Raw genomic sequence first — 27436 nt, forward strand, 5'->3', positions numbered from 1 at the left:
GGTATCACAGTCTCCCTCTCGGAGCCACATAAAGCATAAGCTGATGGTTAGCTAGAAACCAGACTCAGGTATGCCACAGGAACACACTGCTGCCGAACTACAACGCTGAAGCTTTAGGTTTAAGAGTTAGGAAACAGTGCTAAAGAGTGTTCATGTGCTTGGAGAAATCTTAGCTCGCTGGGATGTGGCACACCAACACTAGAATCAAGTAGGGGAAACAAGTGGAATGGGCTGCCCGGGGAGGTGGTGGAGTCGCTGTCCCTGGAGCTGTTCAAGGCAGGATTGGACGTGGCACTTGGTGCCATGGTCTAGCCTTGAGCTCTGTGGTAAAGGGTTGGACTTGATGATCTGTGAGGTCTCTTCCAACCCTGATGATACTGTGAAATAGAAGACGTTAAGTTTGACATTCAAGATGGGTTTAAAGTAAACTGGAAATGCCCTACTAAAAGACGAAGCAGCTTTTGTCCATACAAAAATGCTGTGAAATGTTGAAATTTGTTTTTATTTTAAGTATTTTGGAAGGGCAGTACAGTAACAGAAAATATAGGTATTCAGAGTTCTCAATAAAAGTAGGAATAAAATATTAACCCTTGAGTGGCATTTTCTTAGCTTTTCTGCTGCTAATGACCTTCCTCCTCCCTGGTACATTTTGCATAACACTCGGCTGGCAGAAAAGTAGCACATTTCCAACCAAGGAAGGAAGAAACAGTAACAACGTTTAAAAATCACAGATGCGCATGAGAAATTAAATGCATGAAAAGTGCAGCCAGTAGATTTTGCCAATGATACAACACTAAGTTCAAAATACATTCCCTCTTTAAGTGCTTACAGGTATAGACTGTACTTGTTTCAGTGGACAGTGGGGGAACAGCATTTAGACCGTGGTGGAGATTCAGCGTGACTGCAGTCAGGTACTGGCTCTTCAGCTGATGCACAACAAAAAAGGGAAAAGTGAGAAACAGGAGGTGAATGAATAAATGGATATTCTGGATATAGAAGGTGTGGGAGATGGAAGTAGCACTTCTGACAAGTACAAACTATCTAAACTTCTTTGCTTCTCCCCTTGTGATCGATCTTTTCTCACTCTTTTCACATTGAGGAGTTGCCTTTTCTGCCACTCTCACTGCAAAGAAATTCCCAGCGTTATGCGCACCGATTTATCTTGTAACTGTCAAAGATTACTCTGATTAATTGTATCAATTAAGTTAATTAGGTGTGTTTTGGCTTGTCCTTTCACTTGCCTTGATTCTCTGTTGTCTGTCTCACCTTTGTTACTATTTCAGCAAACATCCAAAATTTTTCTCATACTTGGCGATCCATCTGCCCCCAACAGCAAGTTCTCTTTTAGGTCCATCTCACCACACCTTCTGCTTTCTGCTTTTACTCTGCCATTTGTGATTGCTCTCATGTCCTCAGCCACCTCAACATCATGAAATTATGAAAGGGCTTCAGAAAGTGACCTTTTGCCACACACAACAAAGTCACCTCATTTTTCATTTTTATTATATGGAGAGAGGGTGGCGTGAGGAGATGAGGAGGAGGAGTACAGCTAAAGATTCACACCAAAACCCCGCAGTGGTTACTTTCTTCTAGACTACTTGTCACCCTTAAAAATCCTGGTGGCCAGCTGAAGTCCTTCCATGGTGCAGTCCAAGTGAAAAGTTTCTGAAATAAAGAAGAGACTCTGCTGAAATACCATAACAGAACCATTGTGTCTAGCAAAGGGAAGTGAAACAAACAGCATAGCCAGGGAAAGGAGGAGCAGTAACACATGTCATCAAGAGATTTGCCTCTTTAAAACCATAGCCCTATCTTGCTGCCACAGAGTAAGTCTTCCTGCAGGGAGTTACTGACCACTGCATTTCAAAAAGAAACATGCTAGCTTTTATCTGCACGACTACTGCCAAGTAAATGCCTAAACTGACATAGGGTTTTGTCGTCTTGTTCTACGTTTGTATCATCTGGAACTTATGCATCTTGATCTAAGGAGAACCTCTAGACACCACCATCATGCCGTTTTCACTGATCTCAGCATTTTTTCAAACCAGAATCTCTTGCTTCATCTCCAGAAAAAATACTGGTGCTCTGCCAGTGCTGCAAGAAGGAGATCTCACAACAACCTGAGATTAACCCTGTGTTTCCAGAGAAACACAAGCACTGTTTACTCTCTTATTTGAACAAAAACACTCTTACAGGACATAAGCAAAGAAGGATGATCATCTGGCTAACAGATTAAATTCTACTTGGCCAGTAATGCTTGTCTTACTTTTCAGTCTAAAGAGACTGAGAAGATTGTATTAGCTCTCTATTTCCTATGATTCTAAAAGCTTTTGATAGGAATGCATCAGTTTTCTTTCTCTTTGTTTTTCTGACGTTTGATGAAATAAAATAAATTTCAACATTTATAGTTGTCCACTTGGGCAGTTTCGTAACCACTTTGGGACATCATTGTTGTCAAGTCTGCTTTAATCAGCAACCAAAAGAGAATGGATTTGCGGTGAGGGAAGACCATAATATCCCTCAAAACCAGGGATACTACTGATCAGACAAACTTGTGTGCCTTTTACAGCACTTACGCAGACTTCAGAGGACCACTTGAATATTTATATGAGTGCTGGCCAAGGGTCTACATTACACAGAATCCCGTGCCTGATGTTGCACACAAGTTGAAAACCCTAAGAGAAGTTTTTGATTTTCACATGCTAAAAAAAGAAGCATAAAAAAACCCCACCAAAAACCAAACCCAAACAAACCAACCACAAAAACACCCCACATCCTAACTTTTGTTTAGCTTCATCTTTCATCTGAAGGTAGCATTGCATGATGTGTGGTCCCTTGTATCAGAGCTGGCTGCCACAAAAGCAGGAAGCCCTGCACAGATTCCCTGCCACATTTCCAAACACACAGCTCCATCTGCTCCTTGGTCCCAGCTTTGGCACTGAATTGGACCTTACAAAAGATAATCTAAATTCACTGGCCCAGCAGAAAACTCTTAATTTGTTTCCTGTGAGGTGAGTTAAATTATAGTCTTCATGTCAGAAAGGGCATGCTAGGGCTGGTAACTGGGGCAAGGCTGGGAGAAGGGTGCTTCCCACATTTGGCAGCAGTGAGCCATCACACCAACTTGGCTTTAGGCAGCAGACCACAGCTCCAAAGCAGCCTAAACCCATCTGAATCTGACCTCTGGTGTCTCAGCCTCTCACTCCAACAGCCAGCAGGAATTTCCCTGACTCATCCCAAAAGTTGAACTAAAAAAAAAAAAAAAAAAAAAAAAAAAAAAGCCCAAAAAGTCAAAACAATCCCCAACTAACTTCCCTCCTCCCAGCACAAAGCCCTAACCAGCTTAGCATTCTCAAGCCAAAGCTGCTGCAAGGAGGATGGAGCCATGTGGCCAGGACTGGGGCAATCAACTGTAACACTGTAACATCAGCTTCAACTACCAGCAGGAACCTCCAGCTTAACCATACCAGCTCAGTGCTTCATAACCAAGACCTTCTGTACAGAGCATGCAATGCTTTTTTACTTTTAGGCCAAATGCTGAGTGGAAGTCTCCTTTCATGGGAAAGTATGCATTCCTTTATTTCCATATCCCTACAGTTAACACAAACCAGTGCAGCAGAACATTAGACTGGACATTGTGTAAGAAGCAGGGGTTTACCAAAGTTTCATTTCAGACCAGCAGTCAGTGGCTAGCTCACAAACACATGGGGCTATAGATTATTTCTGCTCTGATCACAAGCAGTAGACAGGAACTGAAACAACTTTGGGAGTAGCATGGCAGATAGACAAAAAAAAAAAGTAGTTCTAATAGAAAAAACACCTTGTTGGATTCAGCAACACAATAAAAGTATAGACAATAAGGCAAGATATACTAGCATGTGTCTTTTCTTTGTGTGCTTCAAGAAAGAAAAAAACTACATTCCAGGTTAACCAGAATTTTCTTCAGGGAAGAGAAAAGAGCTCTTAACATTTGTTTCTTTAGCATAAAAAACATTTTGTTCAACAATCCTGGACATTTCTGGGAGGTACCTCAGGTTATAAAGCCACACTGAGACAGGCAGTCAGCATGGTTAGAAAAATCTTGCCTACGGAGTGTTCACATTTGCAGTAACTTATAAGCATTTATGGCTGCCAGAGGGCTAAGTACTTCTGGAAAATATTTTTTTAATTTGCTGACCAAATGTTTTAGTACTTGATGATGTAAAAGGACAATAACGCTACCAGATGTTCCTGATGTTATTAATAACCTGTGCTGAAGCATCCTGTGACATCAGAGCTGTTTGTATTGTGTGGTTTGGAGAGATTGCCCTCACGTTCTGACATTGGCACTTGGTACAGGCTAAGCAGCAAATGACCTGAAATGTCATTTTTGTCATCAGTCATATAAAAATGCATATAATACAATCAGCTCCCAATAGAGAGGTTTCAATTTCAGTTGACTATTCCACCACCTCTTATCATTAACCTCCACTGCATAAATTAAGACATTTTCTAACATGTCAGTTTCTGCTTCTACAACCATCCCAACACAGCTCATGTCCACCTCCGATTCCTCCACTAGCCATCAGCTCATGCTCAGGTCAGACACAAGACACCAAGTGACACAGAGCCATGGCTGGACTCTATGTGGTTGATATTCCAGTGGACCACTGGAATGTCTGGATGAGAATAATTTAATCTTTGAGGTCAGCATTTTTTTTCCTGGCTCAATCTGTCTAAGGTGCAAGTTACTGCATTTCTATGTACCTCACTTTGAAGCAGCAGGTTAGTCTATTTTCTGCTTTGGAAAGAATGACTCATGGAAAACAATACAGAAGTTGAGCTAGCATTTCCCCTCTGAATCCAAAAGTTCTTCCTTCTTATCACAATCTACCTAGAATATCTGTCATAAATAATCTGGAGAAACTGTGCCAAGTTACCAGAAGGTTAGCAAATGCAGAAGACAAGTATGAACATGGTAGCGTACTTTCCAGTACTATGTAGCACATTTTGTCACACCAAATGAAAACATTCATGAAGCATTAACACTTCAATATATTGCAACCTCCTGCTGCCGATTCTGTGCTGAAAAGCAGAACTGTCACTTTTTCAGGACTCGGTGGAATGTGGTTTTCTTGCTCATACAATGCTCTTCATAATTACAGCCTTAATGCAGTCAGCATTGCTCTCCATACTGAAGAGGTGAGGAAAACAGGCCTGAGATGACATGACTCACAACAGATCACCACAGTAATCAAACTGGGAACAAAGCCCAGCTCTTAGGCATCCCAGACCACTGCTTTCTGGCAGAGAAAAAACATCATATGGCTTTAATAACAAAATACTGCCTTCTCTTTTTCTCCTTCAGACTTCAAAAAAACCCAAAATAAACCAAAACTCAAGCCCCAGAACAACCCTCAAGTCTAACTTGAGGAAAGAAAACAACAAAAAAAAAAATCAAGTAGAGTTGGTGATACTAACTGCACACTAAAAGTTATAACAAACAATGTTCTTTAGGTTCTTGGTCAAATATAATACAAGAATAAAACACTTTGACAAGTGTGACTGATTACCTTTTCCTTCATGCGGAGTTTAAGATGGACAGTCATGATACACAGCATCTGGACAGTCGGTGACAGTGGAGGTCATAACGTTCTCCATCATCCCTTGAAACAGCTCCATTTCTGGAAGTCCTTCAGAAGAGTCTTCATTCTCTTGGCAATTTTCATCTAGATTTTCAAGACCAATAATATCATCTGAAAAATAAACAAACCACAAACTGCAGCCAAAGACACCCAAAACTGTCTTACGTAGTCTGTCATTTATATTATGTCAGGATAAAGCATTCCTAGAACAAGATTTTATTTCCTCAAAATAACCTCCTAAATGGCCTACAAAGTAAACTGAATCTTTCAGGTTTGTCTGTAACAGGAAAACTGTGTGTCTCTGTGCACATTCCTACTCTTATGTTTACTCTCAGCTCTCCCAAGAGCATCCTCTCCTCTTTCTAAAAAGATAAACACTCCTCTCTACTTTAGACAGCAAACCCTATCACATTCCAGGAAGCTACTATTGTGTGTTTTTAACCTCATACTGTGAAACTTGTGAAATTCTACTAAACTAATATGAAATGATTGAAAACAAGAATTGCTACCCTTATCCCATCATCTCCACATTGCAGGTATTAATGCATGCAGAAATCCAGAGTTTCCCATGGACCCTGGTATGCCTTAATGCCCAAATGTGTGATCTATTCTGCTGGCAATTTTTAGTGATCATTATATTTAATTAAGTTGAAGATGCTCCAACCTGTGGAGAAATGAAGTGTAAATCATACGACTGAATCACAGAATTGCCAGTATTGGAAGGGGCCTCAAGGATCATCTAGTTCCAAACCCCCCTGCCATGGGGAGGAACACTTTCACTAGATCAGGCTGCCTAGAGAAAGACTTCTTCACAGTAAACATCCTTCTGATCGGCAATGGAGCTAAATATTGGATTAATTTGATGTGGGAAACTTTAAAAGGCAAGGAATTGCAGCACTTGCATCAGGAAATGCGAAGTGAGCTGTTGGGAATAGTAATATTAAATGTAGTGATTCTACAGAATCACTACATTTAATATTACTATTCCCAACAGTGAGCCTCTATAGCCTCTGTAGCTCTGCCATGCTGTGTACACATTCAGCAGAGGAAGAGATTAATTTATCACATTCTAGTGCTTTCTACACATGAATTGGCTGAAAATTTTAGACACATTTCTGCATTAGCCATTTTACCTCCCAAACAAGAAGTATTTTGTACAATTTTTGTATCAGAGAATACACTTACCAGCCAGAGCCTTTCCATTCTGCATTCCATTGGTTTTCTGTTTTTCCTAAAATATTAAAGTATGTGACAAGAGAGATGACTATTTTTGGAAAGAACAGGGTCCACAGTTTGTTTTATAATTGCTAATTGTATTTACAGGATTATCTTCATTTCCACTAGCAGACGCTACCAGTGCTCCTTAGATAAAAACAAACCTTCACAAAGCGATGGCCACAGTGGCAGGGAAAAAAAAGAACTTGTATGTTTACAGTTTCTAATTAGACAAGGGGAATTAATTTGCCATCAGTCACTCAAAATGGCTTCTCTGCTACAAATCTTTGTAGAAGTAGTCATGAAGAAGCTACAGGTAGTGGAGGATGTCTACAACTACCTGAAAGGAGGCTGTAGCCAGGTGGGGCTTGGTTTCTTCTCCCAGGCAACCAGCAATAGAGCAAGGGGACACAGTCTCAAGTTGTGCTGAGGGAAGTATAGGCTGGATGTTAGGGGGAAGTTCTTCCCAGAGAGAGTGATTTGCCTTTGGAGTGGGCTGCCCAGGGAGGTGGTGGATTCACCATTCCCAGAGGTGTTCAGGAAAGGCCTGGATGAGGCACTTAGTGCCATGGTCTAGTTGATTGGAGAGGGCTGGGGGATAGGTTGGACTGGATGATCTTGGAGGTCTCTTCCAACCTGGTTGATTCTGTGATTCTATGAGGATGAAATTTGCTCAAGTGATGGGAGAAAACCAGGAGGAAAACAACTGGAAGATGCTTAATTGTACTTAAGGAACATAGTCCAGGTCAGGACACAAGTATCAAGAAAAATGGTTTGGTTTCCTGGTTTTGATGTTGTGGGGTTTTGTGTCAGTTTGGATTTTGCTTTCTGGTTTTGGAGTTTTTTTTTATTTTCATATCTCCTTCAACTGCTTTGTATACATTTCTGAAGTTGGATTCTGAAACCTGCCATGGCCTGAAGCTAGTTATGAAAATATTCAAAAGAGTACATAAAACATTCATCTCTGCATTGTGGGTATTAAAAAACAAAGCAAATTTACTAGCAAAGCACATCATCATGCTTATGAGCTGAAGGATTCCTCTTTACACCTGGAACGTTGGAAAGCCTTCCACAATCCCCTAAAATTCGTACCTCCACAGAGGTCTTCCACAGTAAATAGATCATCTTTGAAACTTTCCAGTCAAGAGGAACTATATAATCATCTGGCAACAGGGATTCTGCAGAAGAAAACATTTTTTGCAGTTGAGTGTTCAGATCTCTTCAGAGCTAACCTGTATCACTGAATTACAATTTTGCACACAGTATACAGCTATGTTTTTTTTCAAATCCAGCAGGTAATGAAATGAGTCAGCAGCAAAGTCAGGATTTAGGCTCCCTACACCTAAAGCCAGTGCATGGAAAGGGGAGGAGCAGGGAGATTTGGGGTTTGTTTCTCTTTTTTTTTTTTAGGCAAAGACTTTCCTGCCATATTTTCATATCCCCCACGTGATCTCCTGAAACTAGGCTCAAACAACACAAGCTTTCAGCTCATAAATTAAACAAAATGCAACTTAAGTAACAACCTTTAACTTTTAATATGTATAATTATAGGATTTTCTGCAATAGCAATAAAGAAATTACTTCCTAAAATGTTTCAATTCTACTGTTTAACAAGCTGAAAATAGATTTGTGGTAGAAAACCAGGCTAAAATGTATTCTACACTCCTATGAGAATTATACAAACAAGTCACTCAGCTAAATCTTTTATTTATAAACAACTAAAGACATTTACTTACCAAAAAAAATCCCCCCAAAATAATTTCAAAAGAAATTGACTGCAATGTCCAGGTTTGTAAATTGCCACAGCCCCATTGCTTATGTGGATAAAGAGTAGCCTTTCAATATATAACAGGTCACAACAAAAACCAAAACAAACCAAGAATTTTTTGAAGTTCTAGGAAAATGACATTCAAGTGAGAATGTGATCAGCCTTGTGCAGGCAAGTATGCACCATTCTGATGGAAAAAAAAACCACCAAACCCCACAAACCCCAACAAACAGAAATCACAAGCTGGCAGGGCTTCAGACAGATCCTGATGTGGGCTTGTATGTCTTAAAGGTTATTTCCAAAGGAAGCTCATCTAAACGCCAGAGAATTTCACCTGTTACTGACTTGGAGAAGAATGAAATTTGGTTCAGTAGCCTACTGAGTAGCTATGAATTCCTGTTTTTTGGTTTTATTTTTTTCCTGGAAGATCCCTGTTGCCAAGTCATGGTCAACTCTCTCCAAGAGGAAAAAAAATAAGAACGGATAGAAAGACTCACCAAATCTGGAAGAAAAAAAATGGTTTATATTTAACAGTTGAGGACATCAGCAGTGATTCTCTGCTCTGTTTCATCTCTACATGGCAAGTTCTTTGGTGCATGGTGCTAGATTTAGATAAAGCAGCACTGCTGATGCATTGAGGACCAAATGTGCATCACTCCCCCAGTAGGTAGCATTACTATCAACTTTTAGAATGAAAACAAAGAACCTTGAGGTGAGTTTGGGAAGTCAAACAGCTGCTCCTTAGCTGCCATTTTAAAATTTTCAAATTAAAATACATGCTTAGCTTTAAATTCTACTGAAACAAACAGGTGTAATAGTCTATGTGCTGAAAAGCTGGCCTGCTTTGTTTTTAAATTCTACTTGTTGGCCAAATCAAAGTTACTCTTCCCTCACCAACTACATTTTATGCACAGGGCACATTGATCTTCCAAGGAGATGCATACATAGCACCATTTTCTAGGGTCACTTCCAAGCAAATATCTCTTCTTATTGCCAGCTCCAGTTCTGTAAGGCTACGTTAGACTGCACTAAGTTGCCACACACAACTCTGATCATCATACTTGTACCTGCTAACTTAAAAATATTTAAGCAAAAATATAAGCACTGGAGATATAGAAGGCAAATACACACCAATGTGGTACTTCCTAATCATGCATCATTATAAAGGTGCTGACTATCAGAAAACACACCTTATGAGACTCAATTTCAAATTAAATTGAAATTTGGGAAAGATTTTCAACAGTATGTAAGCCACACAAAAACATAAGAAAACTTGACTAAGCAGAGGAGAAGGAATGCTACTGTATTAACCAGGTGGAATACAAACCCAAACATGCCACCTTTAGTTAAGAGCACATATCTTGTACCACGTTTTCATATCCTTTCGTCAGCAACACAGTAAAGCCTTATTCAGTAGGATGCATTAAAATACTAACAAGAGCTTCATGCTTCGGGTTTAAAATTAGTAAGATTTTGTTACTAAAAAGGCTGCAAATGTGAAGCCAAACAACAGCATCCTTGGGGGACTGAATAAGATTTTAGGTAAAAACTGAAATAAAACTATCACCAAAGCAGCAGTGATGCCTTTCAAAAGGATTAATATTTGATTAAGTGCTACTTGCGACACAAATGAGTATTCAATCATTGTGGGGGGTTGGGTTTGGGGGAGCCATTTAGGTTTTGTTTGTGTGGTATTGGGGGGAGCTCGGGCTGTTGTAGGAGTAGTAAGAAGCATATTACCCAGTGGAAGACCTGGAGAGCCAAACAGCTGCACAAGTTGAAAAGCAAATCCTAATGATAACGGAAGTCCCAGAAAACTACATTTCATATTCAAATCTTGATTATCTTCACATTGTGAAGCTTCTGATGGCTCAGGGTCATCTTCATGCACATTTTCACTGCGGCCTGCCAACATACTAGAATCTTCCAGATATTCAGATACAACTTTAACAGAAGACAAAATATCTGGTTGGCTATTTGTAGCCTCTGAAGGCATTTGTTCACTTTCATCCTCTTTTTTAGCATCTACCTCTTGTTGCTTCTCCTGTGTTGTGGAATCTGCACAAGCCCTGTAGGGGTGTTTTGGTGTGGAGGAAGATTGTCCCCAGTGAATGTAAGAAATATCATGTAACAAAACATCAGCATGTGGGCTGGGCAAGGAATAGGTTCCCTTGGTATCACTGTAAGAAAATTCCTGCAATGCACAGTCCTGTTCATGTTCCTCCCCACAGTCCTTGCTTGGAAAGCCCTTTTGCTCCACTTCCAAGACACCTTTTTGGGCAAACCCATCCTTTATTGGGACTTCCTTCTCTCTTTCGGTATCACCAGCAATCTGTCTTGGAAGATCAAACTTTGGTGCCAAGTTGACAATTCTTCTGTATCTTTTCCTCTTTGATGTAATTGGTCCAGCATCACTTCTCGGAACATTCGCTTTGTTCAAACACTGTGTGAAGGTGGCTCTGGTTTTCACAAGGGAATCACAGTGCACTTCACCGGCTGGAGATGTCAAAAGACCATTGCTTATTACACTGTTAGCCTCTTCAGTTACTGTTCCCTGATGGGTTTCCTTTACCAGTCCTTCAACTGACTGATAGAAGTTTAGTTGTGTTGAACTGTTCATCTGAGTCTGTTTTGGTGTACTCATTTTGGAGGGTCTTTGTTCACCTACAAATTCATCCTCAGACGAAGACAAGAGAGAAACCTGTGTATCAAAGCCCAGCTGCAATTCCTCAGTAAGTAAGTTAACTGAAAGAACAGCCCAGGCACTAGAGTTATCACCTTTGGCTTTTAATACACCTTTGTCCTCTGCATTATTACCAGGCACATTATCATGTATGTCTGAAATGGAACACTGAGGTATTTCTTTTTCTTCACCGCTCAAACTTAGCAGCCTAGTGTCTGTGTCAGGTTCACAGATGATTTGATATGATTCCTGTTTGCTTTCTGTGCTTAACAGCGGTGTGCTATAATCTTCAGAGATGCCTTCTGTTTCCTGGATGAAACTTTCATCTTTGCTTATTTTCAGGAAATTGCTTCTGCAAAGAATTTCTTTGTGCCTTGTTTCCTCGTCATCACATGATTTTTTGGTTAGGCTTTCAGTAGAAAAAGGTTTTGCATCTATTAGAAGTGAACTGTCCCTTTCTATAGGCAACTCGTCTTTGAATGCACTCTTCGACATCACTGAGACCTCAGACACGGCAACAGCAAACCCTTCTCTTGAAAACATTGCAGCTTCTTTTAGGCTTTCATCATCATCATTAGGCTGCTCTTCACAATCTTTTACTTGCTCTCCTGGCCCTTCACTGAATGCACACAATGATTTGCTGTTTTCTTCTTCCAGATCATCCTCTTCACCCACTGATGTGCCCTGGTCATCTGGAATTGGATGATGAACTGCTCCACCTAACATTTCATTCATAATTTCCATGTGATTGTCTTTAACTTTTTTGTTTCTTTTTCTCTTTTTCCTTTGCTTTGCTTTTGTCAACAGGTGCTCAGAGTTCTTTAAAATCTTCTCCCTGTGTGTGGGGGATGGGGGGGTGGAGGGAAATCAGTTAATGGTGTTCAATTTGAGAAGAGCAGGTACTTTGTGTTAATATGATGATCAAACACAGACCATCTGGTTTCTTTTTTTAACAGGTAAAATTTCAAATAAAACCCTCCATTAAGAAAATATGTCTTACAATTCAGAAGAAGCTTGAACATTTTAAGCCAATTAAACAAAGACAGCTGCTGCCTCATTAATGTAGCTTTACAAAAAATATCACAAATTGCAAGATCAAACAAAATTCTTCTGGATGACTTTCAGAATAGTGTTTAAATAATAAAGACCTAATGGTATTCTGAAATGTCATTATATTTCATGCTGAGCAGAAAGATACTAAGCAGAGGATGTATGTTAAGATCCATTAAATAGATTGTATTTAAATAAGGTGGACTCAAATTCAAAACTAACCTATTTGCAGAAGTGCAAATCATGTAAAGGAACAGTGACTACAGCAGCTCCAAAAGTTACTGCTCAGAATACTTTGTGGATACATACTTATTTGGAAAAAATTAATTAATATTTTATTAACCAAATAATAAACTACAGAAAAAATAATACATTTGCAGACAGTTATTTACAATTATTTTGTAGCTCTTTCAAGAGCATCTCATTTTTTGTCTGCATGGCTTACATTTAACAGCAGCCCAAACAGTGACTTCTCTGAGATCTCTGTTAGCCTATCTGCCAGCTAACCCTGAAATGATCCCAGGTATCCCATGTAAGAGAACCTAGTCCAGAAATCCTAATTCCTCCCTATGCAAATCACAGAATCACAGAAACTTCCAGGTTGGAAAAGACCCTCAGGATCACCAAGTCCAACCTATAACCCTACTCAACAAGATTTACTTTAAACCATATCCCTAAGCACCACATCCAAATGACCCTTAAACACATCCAGGGTCGGTGACTCCACCACCAACGTGGGCAACTCATTCCAGTGCCTGACCACACTTTCCATGATTTTTCCCCCCTAATGTCTAATCTAAACCTACCCAGTCTCAGAAGCCATTCCCCCTTGTTCTGTCTCAAAGGATCTCTGCGAAGAGCCCAGCACCAGCCTCTCCACAATGTCCCTTCAGGTGGTTGTAGACAGCAATGAGCTCTCCCTCAAACTAAACAGCGCCAGCTCCCTCAGTTGCTCCTCATAAGATTTATTCTACAGTCCCTTCACCAGCTTCATTGCCCTCTGGACCCACTCCAGAACCTTCACATCTCTCTTGTATTGCAGTGCCCCAAACCAAACACAATACTCAAGGTGTGGCCTCACCAAAGGCAAGTCCAAGGGGACAATAATTTCCCTATTCCTGCTGGCAACAGCATGTTCTATCCAAGCCAGGATTCCACTGTCCTTCTTGGCCACCTGGGCTCATATTCAGCTGCCTGTCTATTACAACCCCCAGATCCCTTTCTGCCAGGCAGGTCTCCAGCCACACTGCCCCAAGCCTGTAGCATTGCTTGGGGTTGTTGTGACCCAAGTGCAGGACCTGCCATTTGGCCTTGTTGAAATTCATCCCATTCATCTTGGCCCACTGATTTAGCCTATCCAAGTCCCTCTGAAGAGCCTCTCTACCCTCATTCAAATCAACACTGCCACCTAACTTGGTGCCATCTGCAAACTTAATGATGACACTCTCTATGCCTGAATCAAGGTTGTCAATAAGGATGTTACATAGAAGAGGTCCCAACACAGATCCCTGAGGAACACCACTAGTGACTGGCTGCCAACTGGATTGAACTCCATTGACTACCACTCCCAGAGCCCTCCTATCCAGCCAGTGCTTTACTCAGGAGACAGTGTGCTCACCCAAGCCATGAGTAGCCAATTTGCCTACAAATCTTCAGGGAGACATGAGGTTTTAAAGGCTAAAATGGACTAATAAATCTCCAAATGAAACATCTGCTCATTTTCTGTCATTTCTTTACTTTCTGTAACTTTTTGTTCAGGATGGTATTTAACAAACTGAAGTAAACAAAGCAGTAGCTAAAATTATAGGGTAAAATTAGTTATGTTCTGTGCATTCATATGTCCCAGACTGGTTTCAGTGCTGTATTCTGAAATTCTTAAGAGATTAAAAGAAAAAAGGGGGGTGACACTGTATCACAGTATCACAGTATTATCAGGGTTGGAAGAGACCTCACAGATCATCAAGTCCAACCCTTTACCACAGAGCTCAAGGCTAGACCATGGCACCAAGTGCCACGTCCAATCTTGCCTTGAACAGCTCCAGGGACAGAGACTCCACCACCTCCCCAGGCAGCTCATTCCAGTGTCCAATGACTCTCTCAGTGAAGAACTTTCTCCTCACCTCCAGCCTAAATCTCCCCTGGCGTAGCTTGAGGCTGTGTCCTCTCGTTCTGGTGCTGGCCACCTGAGAGAAGAGAGCAACCTCCTCCTGGCCACAACCTCCCCTCAGGTAGTTGTAGACAGCATGCAGAGGGAAAGCCAATGACTAGTCGCAACCTGGGAACTAAAGGTTGCCTATGGAAACCTATCTCTTACCCTTTACAAAGTCTTCAATTTATTGTTTGTTTCAGATAAATACTTTCTAATTCAAGCCCTGCAAAGCAACCTTCCCTAATTCTCTGAGCATGAATCACCTTAACAGCCTTCTTGGCCTCAGAAGGCAAAGTCACTTGACTGGATCAGGACTCAAAAGTCTTGGTACCCTTGGCATTGCTGCGACAAGCACTATGGATATCCTAAAGGAATGTTTTCTAAAGAACACAAATTTTATTGCCCTATAATGGCATTCAGATTAGACATCCTACTAAGAAATGGGATTTACATGAAATGTTGGCACTTTTTTTTTTTCAAGTAATGAAAACAGAGTTCCCCTTTTCCAAATCAGTGTATTTTCAATACATCACCCCCTAGCTTAAGTGCATATATCTACACTACAGCTGCTTGAAGTTAGCCAAAGCAAAGCCACAGTATCATCAGGGTTGGAAGAGACCTCACAGATCATCAAGTCCAACCCTTTACCACAGAGCTCAAGGCTAGACCATGGCACCAAGTGCCACGTCCAGTCCTGCCTTGAACATCTCCAGGGACAGCGACTCCACCACCTCCCCAGGCAGCCCATTCCAGTGTCCAATGACTCTCTCAGTGAAGAACTTTCTCCTCACCTCCAGCCTAAATTTCCCCTGGCGCAGCCTGAGGCTGTGTCCTCTCGTTCTGGTGCTGGCCCACCCTGAATTCTGCTCACAATACATTTCCTACTCAGCAGCGTACCTTTCTTCTCCTCAAAATGAGACATGGGGTACCAAAGTGTTAGAACTGAATATATCTTATTTGTCTATTGAATTAAAGTGAATCATCTGCAAAGGTAGTTGGAAAGATTTGCAGAAATCATACTCTAATCACAGATTATTTAATAAATCCTGACATTAATTTTCTTTGGTGAAGAAAAATGCCTTGAAAGTGGTTTTAGAAGAGAAAATGCTCCTAAGTTTTCAGAAGCATAAAACTCCTTACCAGTGACATAGAAAATAATGTCCCCTTTAAAAATTGTTTCTAATGGAACAGGGAATATAACATCAGACCTGTGCACCAATTCCAAGGAAAAGTCAGTTTTGTACTTTAAAGGCCTTTGTGCTGCCTTAACAACTCCACAGAAAGGACAACCAAATTGCCCATGTCAGCACAGGCACAGGAAAGGAATGGACTTCTCCAGTCTTGGTATTATTGTAGCTATCCTTTTGCCTGCCATTAACTTCTCACAGATGGAAAGGAACTTTTCCAGTACTGATCCAAGCATGTTTCTGGTACCTAACTCCTGACACATATGACAGTGCTTTCAGGTCATTGCTGACAGGAACTCTCTTTGGTTAGGATGCTACACCAAAAGGGACTGTAAAGCTTTGCAGAAATGAAAAAAAAAAAATCTCAGAGGTCAGCACATTTATTTCCTCTCCTTACCATTAACTCTGAATCAGGAAGGAAAACACAGGAGAGAATTCATTGTAGAATACAAGAACAGCAGAAATACATCCACCAAATAATGGGAAAAGAAGAACCTTGACAGTCCAGAGAAACTAACAGCTATTACTGCTTGGAAATTGTTGCATGTCGTGATAATAACAAATGCAAGTGTTGGTCCAAGTTGACCAGCATATCTGGATATGATCTTCAATAGTTGATAACCAAACATGGAGGTTTTATAGCAGTTCAGTGAGAATAGTTTTCTGAAGGTTTGGATTTCCTAAAAAAAGGACTTGTACAGACTGGAGACCTGGGCAAAGAGACACCTAAGGAGGTTCGACAAGGGAAAAAGTGCAGTCCTGCACCTGGGAAGGAATAATAAACTGCACCAGTACATGTTAGGAGGTGATCTGCTAGAGAGCAGCTGCATAAAGAAAGGCCTGGGAGTCCTGGTAGACAAGCAGCTATCCATGGGACAGCAATGTGCCCTTGTGGCCAAGGAGGCCAATGGGATCCTGGGCTGCATTAAGAGTGTGTCTAGCAGACCAAGGGAGGTTCTCCTCCCCCTCTACTCTGCCCTAGTGAGGTCTCATCTAGAAGACAGCATCCAGTTTTGGGCTCCCCAGTTCAAGAAGGACAGGGATCTACTCAAGAGAGTCCAATGGAGGGCTACAAGGATGATTAAGAGGCTGGAGCACTGCCTTATGGGGAAAGGCTGAGAGATCTGGGGCTGTTTAGTCTTGACAGGAGAAGACGGAGAGGTGATCTAATAAATGTGTATAAATATATGAGGGCAGGGTGTCAAGAAGGAAGGGACAGCCTCCTCTCACTTGCACCCTGTGACAGGAGAAAGGGCAATGAATGTCAGCTACAGCAAAGGAAGTTAATTCTTTACTGTAAGGGTCATAGAGCACTGGAACAGGCTGCCCAGAGAGGCTGTGAAGTCTCCTTCTCTGGAGACTTTCAAGATCCATCTGGATGTGTTCCTCTGTGACCTACAATATGGTTCTGCTCTGGCAGGAGGGTTGGACTTGAACTCCAGAGCTCCTTTCCCTTCCAACCCCTAACATCCTGTGATCTTGTGAACTACCCGAAGTAGAGTAACATTTATTATTCTTCACTTTCCCACATAAATTCTGTTTTCCAACTGATTCTAACAAAACAGCATGCAAATGAAACACTAATTCACCATGATAGCACAGCTACAAATTTCCTGCTTGGGATAGACACAGTATCATGTTAAGGTTTTTGCACTTAATGAAGCAATCTGTCAACTACTTTTCTTTATTTCTATCTTAATTCTTCCTCTTTCAGCCCAGCTACGTGGCTTTTGAAGAGGTTTCACAGTATCACAGTATCATCAGGGTTGGAAGAGACCTCACAGATCATCAAGTCCAACCCTTGACCACAGAGCTCAAGGCTAGACCATGGCACCAAGTGCCACGTCCAATCCTGCCTTGAACAGCTCCAGGGACGGCGACTCCACCACCTCCCCGGGCAGCCCATTCCAGTGTCCAATGACTCTCTCAGTGAAGAACTTTCTCCTCACCTCCAGCCTAAATCTCCCCTGGCGTAGCCTGAGGCTGTGGCCTCTTGTTCCGGTGCTGGCCACCTGAGAGAAGAGAGCAACCTCCTCCTGGCCACAACCACCCCTCAGGTAGTTGTAGACAGCAACTTCCTTATTGTAAAACCATATGGCACTTGAGAAAATTCAAGAACCATCATGGAGATAGGCTTCTCCTCTTTACAGGGGCATCTGCTATGAGCTGGTTTTAAACACATAAAACACAGGAAAAAGGGAAAAGTAAACAGGTGGTGTTTCAGTTGATATTTGAATTTTGCTGTATGTGACACATTTAGGAAAAAAAGGATAAACAGACCTGAAAAAAAACCCAAACAACAACTAATAGTATTTTGTTGCCATAGGAATTCCCTTTCGGTAACAACCCTTTGAAATTTTTCTCAGCCTATCATTTAGACAGTATTAAAAGCTTTTTGCCATAACTGTGTTGCATGTGACTCCAAGGTTGTAACCTACTGCTCAGTGCAGCACTGCCCAGGTTGCCTGAGAGTCAATGTTCAGATGACTCTCTTCACTGGAGAAACAAATGCAGTTTGATGATTGCCGAGGCAGAGCACACAAAGAAGTCACATTTTGCTGGAAACCAGCAAACCCAGTAAGAGATGTTTATCTGCGGTGGTACACTGCCCGTTTGTTTTGGTGGTTGTTGTTTTTTGGTTGTTTGTTTCGAGGATTTTTAAATTTGTTTGTTTGTGGGACTGTTTTTTGAGGTTTTGTATTAGGCAGACTTCAGCCTAAATCACAGAATTGTAAAATTCCCTGGTTCTATGAGCTAGGCTGATGTCACAGAATCATAGAATCAACCAGGTTGGAAGAGACCTCCAAGATCATCCAGTCCAACCTATCCCCCAGCCCTAGCCAGTCAACTAGACCATGGCACCAGTCTTTTCTTGAACACCTCCAGGGACGGTGCCGCCACCACCTCCCTGGGCAGCCCATTCCAATGCCAATCACTCTCTCTGGCAAGAACTTCCTCCTAACATCCAGCCGACACTTTTCCCAGCACAACTTGATAGAAAAAAAATGGCTGTGTCCCTTGCTGTAATAAAATACAGATGAACCAATAAATTTTGAAGAGGCAGTTCTAGATGACATTTAGCAATGATGTACATGCTTTTCCAGAAATATATGTTGTCATTAATCTCCAAAGTCTCTGGAGTGGATCTTCAGCATCAAAATTTTGCTTACATAAAGTGGCATTGACTGGGATACTTCTCAACTGTCTCCAAGTCCAAGTGCCTTGCTGAATTCCTCATGGTTTAAACTTTATTAAGGGATAGAAACTGGAGCAATAATTTTGGAATTAAAAAAACCCAATAAAACAAATATGGCACCAGCCTTTCAATTACTTATCTTGCCTTAATACTGAAATGAGTAATAAAGATCCAGTTCCTCAAAACCAAAATCAATATTGGTAGTAGGTGATCAAATAACTGGGAAAAAACATATACAAAATCACTTCTTAGCATTCCTAGGCTTCCTGAAAGGTGTAATTCCATTAGACACTGAGCACCCAACTTGGCACTTTATGGTTGCTGAAGGAACAGTAATAAGCACCCTTTCCTACTTTGTTACAGATGTTGTCATTTGCTGGCTCTACCACCCTCCTTGTGGGTTGATTTAATGGCCTGGTCTGAGCCAGCACCACAAGGAAGCAAGTGCTTGCTTTGTTGTTCAGCTGATTCAGCTTACCAAAGCAAGAAGTAAATAAGGGTCTAGCTAAATGAAATGGTGGGTGTGAACAAGGTGAGATGACTTTTGCAATCACCATGTTAGCTTGCCTCAGTCCATCCAAAGGAAACTCACCTTAATGATTCGTACGAAATGTTTACACATTACAGCTCTGTGAATTAATGCTCCCCACTCCAAATCACTGCAGGTCCTACTGATTGGATTCAGTCTGAAGAAACTCAGTATTTATTATTCTTCTCTCAACAGGATTGCCAGTGAGATTTAAACAGTCTCCTTCATAAAATGTCACTACTCTGTCACAATGCTCAAAGAGCTATCCCAATGTTTATCACTTCTGCAGGACTGATCCACATATAATTCTGGGCAATATATAATCAGCCATCAGAATGCTGCTGTCTTGTAGTCCAGAAACGAGGCACTGACCTAGAGAGTACACAGAGACTGCCATACAATTGTCTAAATCAAAGCATGCCTTTAAAAGGCATTGATTTAACCAAATACATGGCAGAGTGCAGCCACTTAACTTTTCAAAGTAAAATGCCAAACAACCAAATAAAAACCCAAACAAATGAAGCCACCGAAGCCTTCAAGCTCCTGAGGTGCTAGTAACAGCAATCCAATTTCAGCCAATGACAGCCCGTGCAGCAAACATTTCAGATGAAGCAGTCTGATTGATCTTTATCCCACCTGGCTCATGAAAGTCATATATATGTATCTTCTGACTGAAAAAGCCAATCTCCTATTTTGTCTCCTTTGTCATAGTATATATTAACCAATCCTGAATACACTGACTGAAACAGACATTTATACTCACTGAATATACTTGTGCCCAGTATGAAACACCAACATCCTGAGCAAATGAAACAACTCAAGCTGCCTTCAGACTACCTTCGGTGCCACAAATGTCTCACTCCTGACACCATTCAAAATTCCAACCAGGAAAGAAAATCAAAACACAACAAACTCAAACTAAACCAAAACTCAGCAACACAGGTACTGATGGATGGTAACAGGCAGAGAAACCATTTTTTGTTTGACTATATTTCTTACACTACTAAGTGCAGACCAATGTTAAAAAGCAGATTAAGAAACAGAAAGGACAAAATGAAATGCTGCAAGTGATCTGAATCTACCTTAAGAGGACATATCTAAAATACAGAGAAGAAATTGCAGTTGTATCATCTGCCCTCTCACCACAAAGGCTCACAGAATCAATATTCACTTAAACTCCTCCTGTCAATGCTTCGTCCTTTTGAAGAGAACACGAACACAGAAGCTAATGGTATGCACTTGAAGTACAGTGTGAATCATCTTACCAAGTATGATGACATCAACTCTATTATACGGATTATACCAGCTCAAGCTTGAAGATAGACTGATCGAAATGTATCCAAGGCAGACAAGAAACACAATGCTTTGAATAGTTTGGAGAATCATAGAATTACCAGGTTAGAAGAGACCTCCAAGCTCATTTAGTCCAACCTATCACCCAGCCCTGTCCAACACTAAGTGCCTCATCCACTCTTTTCTTGAACACCTTCAGAGATGGTGACTCCACCACCTCCCTGGGCAGCCCATTCCAATGCCAATCACTCTTTCTGGCAAGAACTTCATCCTAACATCCAGCCTATACCTACCCCAGCACAACTTGATACTGTGTCTCCTTGTTCTGCTGCTGGTTGCCTGGGAGAAGAGATTGACCCCCACCAGGCTACAATGTCCCTTCAGGTAGTTGTAGACAGTAATGAGGTCACCCTTGAGCCTTCTCTTCTCCAAGCTAAACACCCCCAGCTCCCTCAGCCTCTCCTCATAGGGTTTGTGTTCCAGGCCCTTCACCAGCTTCATCGCCCTTCTCTGGACACATTCTGGTATCTCAACATGTCCCTTGAACTGAGGGGCCCAGAGGTGGACACAGTACTCAAGACATGGCCTGACCAGAGCTGAGTACAGAGGAAGAATAACCTCCCTCGTCCTACTGGCCACACTGTTCCTGATGCAGGCCAGGATGCCATTGGCTCTCTTGGCCACTTGGGCACACTGCTGCCTCATCTTCAGCCTACTGTCTACCAGCAACCCGAAGTCCCTTTCTGCCTGGCTGCTCTCTAGCCACTCTGTCCCCAGCCTGGAGTGTTGCTTGTGGGCCAAAGTGCAGAACCCTGCACATGGCCTCTGCCCATCCTTTCAGCCTGTCGAGGTCCCTGTGCAGGGCTCTCCTACTCTCCAACAGATCAACACCTGCTCCTAACTTGGAGTAATCTGGAAACTTACTGATGCTGGACTCAATCCCCTCATTCAGATCATCAATAAAAATACTGAACAGGATCAGAAGCAGAATCTAGTCAAATCTGTGATAGTGAAAGGTTGGTGTAACCTGCTGTGCAGCAGCACTCCTCAATTTTCTCTTAACATAAAGAAATTTCTGTATGAGATTTTAAGGAACATTTACAAAATTCTGTAACAGGTCAGGGAAATTCACCTTCTCAAGCAATGAACCGGCTCAGCTTTTAATTAACTTCTGGATAAACTATACAGCACTACTGTAATAAGTGGATATGAAGCAATCAGTTCTCAGTAAATCCAAAGCACTCTCATATTGGCAACACTAGAGCATGCTTCATACACACTGCACCTTATGAAGATGATGGTTGAGGTTGAAAACCAGGAAGCACACTGGTGAAGACTGCAAATGACCAGGCAAATTACACTGCCCACTGCAAATGCAAAGCCGATGAGCCCAATGGCCAATTTGCAGCTACTAAAAAAAAACAGCCAAATTGCAAAAATTACTTCTAAAACCTCAACTTTTTGAAAAACAGAGTAGCAGTCACAGATATAATATAGAGCTTAATGTATGTACAATCTAACCAGTTCAAATACATGTCAGTATTGAATCTGAGTGGATCTTTGATTTTAGGAGAAACGATTTGCACTCAAAAATTAATTACCTCACAATCCATTCGTCAGTTCCTCACCCTTACAAGCTCCTGCTTTCCAGGCATCTGCAATTTCACTCAAGAAGCACTAGGTAAGAAAAATCAGATTTACTGAAGCTCTCAAGAGGTTGTGGAATAATTTCCCAATAATGTGATCCACAAATAAGGCAGACTTTCCAAATGCTAATTCCTAAAAAATACTGTGTATCTTGGCCACTTAGAGAGTCTACTCTCTAAATAAATAGACAGATATATAAATAAAGCACCATTTAAGCCAGAAAGCAGAGAGCTACTTATTATACATCCTAGTACTTGATCAGACAGATGACAGCCATCAAAGGAGAATACAGAGCTAAGCAAGGTTTTAAAAGTGAAAATTAGCTTTGCATGGTGAAGTGTTGGCCTTTCTTGCCATGCACATTCTCACACACAACAAATGCAAAATGAAATTTGAGATAAGACTCAAGCAAAATTGAACTGAGTGGGAGTACAGGAAAGCAACAGAGGAGCAATGGGAAGAGAATAGAACACTTGAGACATATGTAATAAGCTGTTTTCTATTAGCAACTTTCAATAAGATAGATTCTAAGTGTATTTAAAATAGCTTCAATCAACAAAATCAAAGACATGCAATTAAACACCAAATCATAAACTGTGATTCTAAAAGTATGAGAAACAAAAAGATGCTGCAAACTTAATGAGACTAAGAATAAGTGGAATGAGGAAAAATATATTGAGTAGAAGAAAATACTACTTTTGGTAGAACATGGGGAAGAAATTCAAAAGGATAGTCTGGGGAGAGGGGGCATTTTATATACACTCTGTTTTTAAATCAGCATCAGTTTTAATTGATGCATTTAAAAAAATGTAAATATTAAGCTGATGCTCTCAACACAAGTTCATAGTTCAGGGAGAAGAAACAGGGAAGGGAGAGATGTATCCAGAGTTATGAACACAACTGAACACACAGGACTCAGATCAGGCATATGAGAAAGATACAGTTCAAGAAAAACAGAAAATGGAGGGAAGTATTTGGAATCACAGAATCAATCACAGAATGTTAGGGGTTGGAAGGGACCTCGAAAAATCATCTAGTTCAACCCCTCTGCAGACACTGTTGCTATTCAGTGCATGTGCTCCAGGTATTGTGCTCATTCTGTGCATCTCAAATGCTATACAAAATACTGAGAGGTACACAGAGTTCAATCATAATCTGCATTCTGTGGTTCAATAAACCTCAGTACTTTGTCATACTGGCATCTAACTTTTTATGACTATTTCTATGTACTACTCTTTGGTATCAACTCATTCCCCTTTTAAAAATCTTTCACCAGAAAGACTAGACATACACAAAATGCATGCTGATTTATCCCTTAAGGACTATTAGTTTTTACACAACAGCCCTGTACTATTCCTAGAGCGTAGGATAAATGGATGCAGAAAACTGTCTTTTAGTTCAGCAGTGTGTGTCTCAATAAAGTCTGTCTTTGGACAGAAGATAAACTACTTCAGAGAAACACTAATATATAGCAGTATTTTCTAAGTCTGGAAAGATAACAAGACATCAGTGGTCATGGACACTGCTGGAGGGAGAAAACAAGGCACCAGCTAAAAGTGTGTCAGGAACCTGCAAGCAACTCTGACAATACAGCTCTGAAGCAAGGTAATTAGAATAAATGGTACAGCCAGTTTACTGCTACAGCTAAAGCCAAAAACTTAGTGTCCACCTGAGAATAAGAGGAGAATCAAGGACTGTGTGTATTAATGCAAGCCTGCAGCTGACACTCTGAAACCAGGCAGCAATTATGTTTGTGTTTAAAAAATCTCTGATACACAAGAGCTAAACACATCTTTTGAGATTTTGGACACTTGTCTCACTATATTCACTAGAAAAGGATCATTTGTCAGAAAGAGTCTCTGGAGATCATATGGTCCAGGCTCTGCTCAAAGCAATACTAGATCTGATTGCTCATTGCATTGCCCAAAAGAACTTCCAAAACCTCCAAGGACAGAAATTATACAACCTAATATCTAACCAGAATTTCCCATGTTGCATCTCTATCCGTTGCTTCTGGAGCCTGGATCTACTTTAATGCTCTCCCATTAGTAGGGGAAAACAGCATTAAGCTGCTTTATCTTGAGCCTTCTTTTCTTAAGGCTGAACAATCAGTTTCTTCCAGGTGCTCCAGATCCTGACTGCTCTCTGCTCAACTCATTCCTATATGTCACATTTCACTTGTACCAGTAGGGTGGCAGCTTGACATCCTCACCCAAGACACCACAAACTAGGTGAAAGACAAACTCATTTTATCTCTTTACAGCTCAATTCCCTACATAGCAATAAAAAATAAATCAAAGCACAGTTACTTATCCTTACAATAAAACCTCTCAAGAGCAAGGAACAAAAAGAGCGGCATTGTGGACATAATCTAAGTGTTCAATGACAGAAACAAGAACTCAGTCTATCCTGATGGAACAAAACTGAAACAGAATGAAACACAGCACCAACTGTGCCCTCTACATATGCATGACTCCATTTATACTCCTATATATGTAATGCAATTCTGGTGCACGGCCATAAGCTAATCTCTTAACTGCAGTTTTCAAGAAGTGAAAATACAGTTGAAATTTTCTAAGGTTTACTTCACTCAGTATTTAGCACATGCATCAAAAAACTACAAAGAGCTGCAAATGAAGCTCAAATATGTATACCTGTTTTGTCTGGGGTAAAAGATCTGATGTCTACACTTTTGCAGTGTATTCATCTTACATGCAGTACAGAAAAGCTATCAAGAAAAATGGTAAATGGAGAAAAAAGTAAATGACTCAATTCACTCAAGTCAGGTTCATAAGCCTTCAGAAACTCCTCATAGTTAAGAGCAAAACATGGGATAAGCTGTTCAGTAACTTTATAAACTTATAGCCTGTAGTATAGGTTAGAAAAACCTATGGCTGCTGAGTAAAGAAAAAGAACAAGTAATTAGAAGGATGATGAATAAAATAATAGCCCAACAGCATTATAGGCCCATGACTGATTTGTAATTGATACAATAAACCCCTTAGAAAAACCCAAACATTTATTCAGTCAGCTAAGCAGCACTTCTCCACTTCTCAGTCAGTTAGCACTTAAAGAAGAGATTTTACTTGCTTGTTTTTAATCAGTAGGGTTAGATGACTTGAAAGCTAAAGTTTGGCTCATAGAATATTTTTTTCTTTCATGTTTCCATAAAATCCTGGAATACTTATAGAGTAGGTATCAGGAAAACATTTTAAAAGGATAAGCAGGATGACCCATGACAAAGCAGCTACTCTGTTAGCAGTCTGAGGGACCACCAAAGAGAAGATGTATTTGATCAACATCTTAAAAAAAGACAGATGTGTAACATTACTAAAAAGACTGCAAGCACAACTGAAAAACAATTACTTCATGGATACAATATCTTCTGATTTGACACAACAGGATATTGCTATAAAAGCTCTGTCAGCAAGGTACATATTAAATGGTCAAGGACTGCCTGCATGCTGGAGAAAGGAAGAGGTAGCATTATCAGCTAAAAGCAAACTGCAACGACCCAGTCCAGATGCAATACATCAATGCTTATCTTAAATCTAGAAGGACACCAACAGTCTGTCTTAAGCTAAACCCACCACTTGTTACTTCTCTATGCTTCTCCAAGTATATTAAACAAAATTCAGATGATCCCACACTGACTAACTCTGTTGCTATCTTCTAAATACTTTAAAAAAGATGAGCTGTTTTCACCTATTTCTCTGTGACCTCAAAATAAATAAATTTCAAGCAATTTGCCTATTGAAAAACAACAAAACAAAATAAAAAACAACAAAAACCACAACCAAAAAAGCACCCCCAAATTATTTGATGTAAAAGTAGATTCTCACCTATGAAATCATTACAGAACTTTAACCTCTGCTCTTATTTCAAAAAGATTAGAACATAAAAAAATGAAATGAGAAAACATCACTGTAGAAATACTGAAGTGACATGTTTCCACATCTGACCTGTATGAAACACCTGATCGGTCTTTTACATTGAGTACTTAAATCTTATGAATTGCATTTCCATAGTATGTCTTCTTATTGCTCTTTACTGCGAATTGCAATGTATGTCTCTGTTCTTCTGTATGGGAACTCCTCAATTCTCAACAGACACCCAGCCACCTCATCTCCGTGATGCACCTGTGCAGAGGGAAAAGATTTCTTCCAGAAAACCTTGATTGCTAGGAAGGAGCAGCAATTGAACTACAAGTATCATACAGGAATATGAAAAGAAGTATTCTCTGCTTCACTGAAAATGGATCCTTCCAGTAAGGTCAAAGATAAAAATACTGACACAGTCTAAAATACATCAGGAAAAACTGAAAGACAGACCACAAAAGATAATATAAGTATTGTGGGTTGCATAACTCAGCTAGACACAGCCTCACTATCAGTTTTCTATTAGCAGAAAAATAAAGAAAAGCTACTGGCTATGCAAGAAAGTTCCAAGAGGTAGACAACATAAGACAAAATCTTGACCACAGCAAGCTCCACTAAAATTAATCTAAAAAGGACATGATATAAGAACAGGACAGAATTCCTCACAGGAGCTCATTAAACATCATATGTTAAAAAGGTGTTACATTACAATGTTGTGGTTTAACACCAGCCCCACACAGTTGTTCACTCACTCCCCACCAGTGAGATGGGGGAAGAGAATCAGAAAAGTGAGAAAATTCATGCATTTAGATATAAACAGTTTTAAAAGGTAAGGCAACAGCCATGCATACACAAGAAAAGCAGAACAAGGAATTAATTCACCACTTCACATCAGCAGGGAGGTGTTCAGCCATGTCCAGGAAAGCAGGGCTCCACCACAAGGAACAGTTACTTGGCAAGACAAACGCCGTCACTCCAAACATCCCCCCTTCCTTCTTCTTCCTCCAGCTTTGTATGCTGAGCATGACATCATATGGCATTGAATATCTCTTTGGTCAGTTGGGGTCAGCTGTCCTAACTGTACCCTCCCAGCTTCTTATGTGTCCTCAGCCCCCTCACTAGTGGCGTGGTGTGAGAAGCAGAAAAGGCCTTGAATCCATGCAAGCACTGCTCAGCAGCAACAAAAACATCTCTCTATTATCAACACTGTTTTGATC

At 40.7% G+C, this 27436-nt stretch overlaps 1 protein-coding gene across 8 annotated transcripts; it reads right to left on the reverse strand.

Annotated features, from left to right (window-relative positions):
* Positions 1-476: 476 nt before the first annotated feature.
* LOC135190985 (uncharacterized) lies at positions 477-27359 on the reverse strand. Of its 8 annotated transcripts, none has more exons than XM_064172952.1 (7): positions 27110-27356; positions 26304-26480; positions 10348-12125; positions 7932-8017; positions 6810-6855; positions 5553-5735; positions 477-1665 (listed from the first exon to the last, which is right to left on the reverse strand). In XM_064172952.1, the coding sequence occupies exons 3-6, from the start codon at positions 12032-12034 to the stop codon at positions 5572-5574; spliced, it is 1983 nt and encodes a 660-aa protein (XP_064029022.1). In that variant the 5' UTR covers positions 12035-12125; positions 26304-26480; positions 27110-27356; the 3' UTR covers positions 477-1665; positions 5553-5571. The 8 variants fall into 8 exon arrangements, with proteins under 8 accessions (XP_064029022.1, XP_064029013.1, XP_064029003.1 ...); XM_064172943.1 differs by having other exon boundaries at positions 27105-27356; XM_064172933.1 differs by having other exon boundaries at positions 27102-27356.
* Positions 27360-27436: the final 77 nt, after the last annotated feature.

This window comes from Pogoniulus pusillus, chromosome 3 (assembly GCF_015220805.1).
Source record: "Pogoniulus pusillus isolate bPogPus1 chromosome 3, bPogPus1.pri, whole genome shotgun sequence".
NCBI lineage: Eukaryota > Metazoa > Chordata > Aves > Piciformes > Lybiidae > Pogoniulus > Pogoniulus pusillus.